The 4329-nt window shown below is 57.0% G+C and overlaps 1 protein-coding gene across 3 annotated transcripts in view; it reads left to right on the forward strand.

The window, feature by feature from the left end:
• RAD54L2 (RAD54-like 2 (S. cerevisiae)) overlaps window positions 1-3806 on the forward strand; it is a 55424-nt gene extending 51618 nt beyond the window's left edge. Inside the window, exons 21-23 of one of the 3 annotated variants that reach the window (XM_009321832.1) lie at window positions 71-163; window positions 382-846; window positions 3501-3806. In XM_009321832.1, the coding sequence (XP_009320107.1) occupies window positions 71-163; window positions 382-846; window positions 3501-3568 (626 nt within the window). In that variant the 3' untranslated portion in view covers window positions 3569-3806. Of the gene's footprint in view, window positions 1-70; window positions 164-381; window positions 1847-3500 lie in introns of those variants that run through there. The other 2 variants (XM_009321830.1, XM_009321831.1) reach the window with 2 other exon arrangements.
• Window positions 3807-4329: the final 523 nt, after the last annotated feature.

A 4329-nucleotide genomic window follows, 5' to 3' on the forward strand; every position in this document is an offset into this window, starting at 1 on the left:
TGTCGTCCTGTCTGTGCCGCCTGACAGGCTCACAGAAACGGTGAATGAAGTTCTTCTGCCTCTGTTCCAGGGACGTATATCCGGACCAGTGACGGGCGGATTTTTGCTATCCGGACCACTGGGAAGCCAAAGGGCAATGAAGACCGTCGGACAGCTGCCTCAGGTAAGGGGCTTGTGAGCGCTGTGTGAGGCTTGCTCACGTGCTTTCCTACCCAAGTGACTGGGGTGGTGTTCCCTGGCTGCCTTCCATCACGCCTGTGTTCAGAGCTGACCACACAATCTGCCTATGATATCCCCACCTTCCTTTCCACTGTTGCTCCTTGGCCCCCAGATTTTTCTCCAAGGTTGTCTTTCTCACCTGCTCCATCTTCTTGTTTCCAGGCTCCCAGAGCTCTTCGCTGGAGTCCACAAGCAACGGCAGACACAGTGCCTCATCACCACAGCTCCCCAGCGCGGAGGAGCTCACTCGGCCCATATCCCCCGACAGCCCCGAGATCATCAGCGAGTTGCAGCAGTATGCGGAGGCAGCAGCTGCCCGGGAGTCCCGGCACAGCTCTCCCAGCACCAACGCAGCACAAGGCCACCCTGCTCGCACAGACAATGCGCCCGGCTTAGCAGCCCGAGGAGCTGAGCAGCGCGTCGGGATTCACTGCATGGCTCCCTCCATGTCTTCAGCCTTGCCGGCCACCAGCCAGCACGTCGATGCCCACTCGGTGTTGGACTTACGGGGCAACAAGCGCAAGTCGACCTCACCGTCGGCTCCGGAGGAGCAAGCCCGCAGGCAGCAGAAGAAGCGCCAGTTGCCATCGTCCGTGCAGCCGTACGAACACGGGTACCCCGTCTCTGGTGGGTTCGCCATGCCTCCTGTCTCTTTAAACCACAACCTAACCCATCCATTTGCCTCCCAACCAGGAAACTCCTTGTACATGGGCACTGGCTCCTCTTATTACCAGCTGCCCAATTTACTCCCAGACCCTCATCTGGTGTTCCCTGTGACTACTGACCCTCTGCTGACAGCCGGCACCGCCAGCTCTTCTGCTGCTACCTCAGCCACCGCCAGCGTCCCCTCATTCATGCTAAACCCTTCTCTGACAGGGGTGCTGCCCAATTACTCGCTTCCCTTCACGCAGTCACTCCTGCCCGAGCCCAGGATGTTTGCTCCTTTCCCAGCCCCCGTCTTGCCTAGCAGCCTTCCCAGGAGCATGGCGTCTGCCTACCCTGGCTACATGTCCCCTCACTCGGGCTACCCGGCCGGGGGCCTCCTTCGGTCCCAGGTGCCTCAGTTTGAACCCCAGGAGGTCCCAGAGGTGGGATGCAGCTCTAATGATGAGGACAAAGACGACGATGTTATAGAGATCACAGGGAAATAATGGGTCCAGCTCCTGCTTGGTCTCAGCTCCGCCAGGAGGCAAAAATTGCAGGACCTTTTTGGGAGTCAGGATTTCCCCTCTGGGCCACGGCAGTGGGTGGAGAAGGATGCGAAGGGTGTGGCGTGGGGGTTGTTTTGTTCTTTTCGTTTTGTTTTGTTGTTTTTTAGCTGTCAAGGATCTGAATTGTATTAGGGGCTGGGAGATGGGAGGGGGATAGAGTGGACCTGCAAGGGCTGGGGGAGCAAGAGCCAGGGGAGGAGGGAACCAGCAATGCAAACCATAGGAGTGCCTCCCTCCCACGCTCTGTCTGTCTGTCTGTCTCTGTTCTCTGTCTTGTCTGGAAGGGGGAGGCTTGGTGTTGCGAGTCACTGCCCTTCTCAGGCCTGGACACACGGGCTTGACCGCTGGCAGGGCTGAGCCTCCCTCTCACACGAACTGCCTTATCTGTGAACTTCTCTCACTCCGGGAGGTGTGGGCCGGGGGGGTGACTCCAGCAGAGGTTGGGGATGAAGCGTTTTTACCGGGGAGGGAGCGGGGGGGAAAAAAAAAAAAAAAAAAAAAGAAAAAAAGAAACAAAACACCCCACAAACAATTTTTCATCCTCTTCAAATTCACATGAAACTAGTGTGAGGGCTCCAGGCAGGCTCCTGCCGCAGCGAGGAGGGCAGGGCTGTGGCAGGGGGCTCCCCTGGGCCCTTCTGGAGGGTCCTGTCCTCCCCTGGGCCTTCCTGGAGGGTCCTATCCAAGGTAGGTTGGTCCTGTCATTCTGATGCCAGCTCTGTGTGCCAGATGAGTGGAGCAATCCCAGATGTCTTGGTGGCCGTCAGAGGGGAATCCTGGTGACTTCCCCGGCTCCGCGGCCCTGCCAGGCTGTGTGAAGGCCACATCTTGCCCCACCGTGGCCCACCAGATCTGGGGGTAGGTGGGCTCGCTGCTGCTTCTCCACTGCACCAGGCAGTGGAGAAGGTTGGGAGGGGACACTGGACCCAGTGCCGGTTGCTGTTGAATCTGTGATTGGAGCAACTTCCCCCTGCACAGAATCTCTACATTAATTTATTTCATGAAGGCGTAATATTTATTGTTTGGGGGACTCTTTCTTTCTACTTTTAAATTAATTTCCATATTAAAAAAAATAAAATGCTGGCCTCCATCATGCAGTGGTTGCTTGTTGGGTTGTCTGTGTGGGGAGAAGCAGCCGGTTGACCAAAGCCTAGCCTAGGCTAGGCAGGGCCAGCTGTGGAGATTGCCTGTAGCTGACCTGTGTTGCGTTGGCTGGATGTGCCCCATCGGGGGATCGTGCCAGAGCAGGGAGGAGCTGCTCCGGGTGTTCTGCAGCAGCCGGAGGGAGGATGGAGTCCTCTTGTCATGTTGGGGCAGGTGGAGGAGCATGTGTGGAAGCCTCCTGTGCTCATTCCCAGTGAGGAGGAGGGCTGTGAGGCGTGCGGAGTTTGGAAGGCAGAGCTCCTGCCGGGGAAGCGTCTTTCCCCACGCAGGGAGCGGCACTCAGCCCAGCCCTGCTCTGCCACACGCGTGCAAAGGCTGGCCCTAGCCCCGACAGCGAACACGCTGGCTGCTTGCCTCGGTGCCACGGCTCCTAGGGAGAGGCTGGGCTACCCAAGCGACCTGCTGTGTGTAACTGTGTGTGAACGCATTAGGATGGAGACTTGAAATCTGGGAACCTCCGTGTCACATCTGGATGTCACCAGGCAGGAGATGTGCTCGCCTGTTTGGGATGTCCCTGGAGCGTGGCCGGGACCTTAGAGCAGTGGTAGCTTGTAGGGGACCTCTTGGGCCGTGGAAGCTGCAGTTGCTGGTGTTTGCTGGGACCAGCTGGGTGTAGGAAAGGGCAGGATGTCCTGACATCCTCCATCAAAGGGGCGCTGGAAGATGGGGACCTTCCTTCCTGAGAGAGGGGGGGGGTGTGTGTGCACACGTGTGTTACAAAAACATAATAAAAAATGTTACGGGGCTTTCCTAGTGTCTTTCTCTGTTTAATGGACATTGTCTGTCAAACATAACCACACCATTCATAGAAGCCTTAGATCAACAGTTTAGCTATGCAAATTATTTTAATTATTTTTTTAAAAAAACAAACATTAAAATAGTGCTTTCTTCTTTAACATATCCTAGGAGTTGAAAACCGAGGGGTTCTGAGCAAACTGCTGGACAACTTGTCTTTGGATGCACCATGGAAATAAAAATCAAACCCCCCCACAAAAGTAACAAAGCAAATTAACTGATGGTGTTCATGCAAGTTTCTCCAAAGACTTGACAGTGCTGCGTCTGTGAGTCATGCCCTCCTGTGCTCTGTGTGTCCACCTCATGCACAACCCTGTGACACTGATTGTATGATGAGCTTGCCCAGATGTCCGTTGCATCCCTGTGAGGCTGTCAGTTTTCCTGTGGATTTGGGGAATGGACCTAGGCAAGGGCTTTCCTTGTCGAGAGTAGCAAGTGTTGAGACCTGCGGGCGCGTGGGGGAGGACGGAGCGTGAGCAGACCCTGACCAGAGCCCTGCCGCAGCCCGGGTCCTTGCTGGTGGTGGTCAGGGTAGCTTTTTTTTTCCGAGGGACCCTCCTGAGTCCTCTCTGAATGGGGCTTTTCTGTGGCTCTGTGCTGGGACAAGGTATGAAGATTCGGCTGGGGGCAGTTGGCACCGCGGCTCTGGATGCGGTACCTGTGACTGCACGCCATTTTCTCTGCTCCTTGCCTCTCCAGGAGAGCACCTGGGGCTTCCTGAGCAGGCCCTGGCGCATCCCCGTGCTGCCGTCTGATGTCCTCCCGGGGTTCCCTGGCATAGCCCACGCCCTGTGGCCGTAGGAGCTGGAGGTGGCCGGCACTCAGCTGCCGCGGGCCGGCCGTTAACCTCCTGGCACCAGGGCAAGGTGCGAGGGCTCTCCCAGCTCCTGCATGGCCGTGGTGGCTTGGAGACCCCTCGCTGCCCTCCCGTGGTGCGGCT

The sequence above is a fragment of the Pygoscelis adeliae genome, unplaced genomic scaffold, assembly GCF_000699105.1.
Source record: "Pygoscelis adeliae isolate BGI_AS28 unplaced genomic scaffold, ASM69910v1 Scaffold94, whole genome shotgun sequence".
Taxonomy (NCBI): Eukaryota; Metazoa; Chordata; class Aves; order Sphenisciformes; family Spheniscidae; genus Pygoscelis; species Pygoscelis adeliae.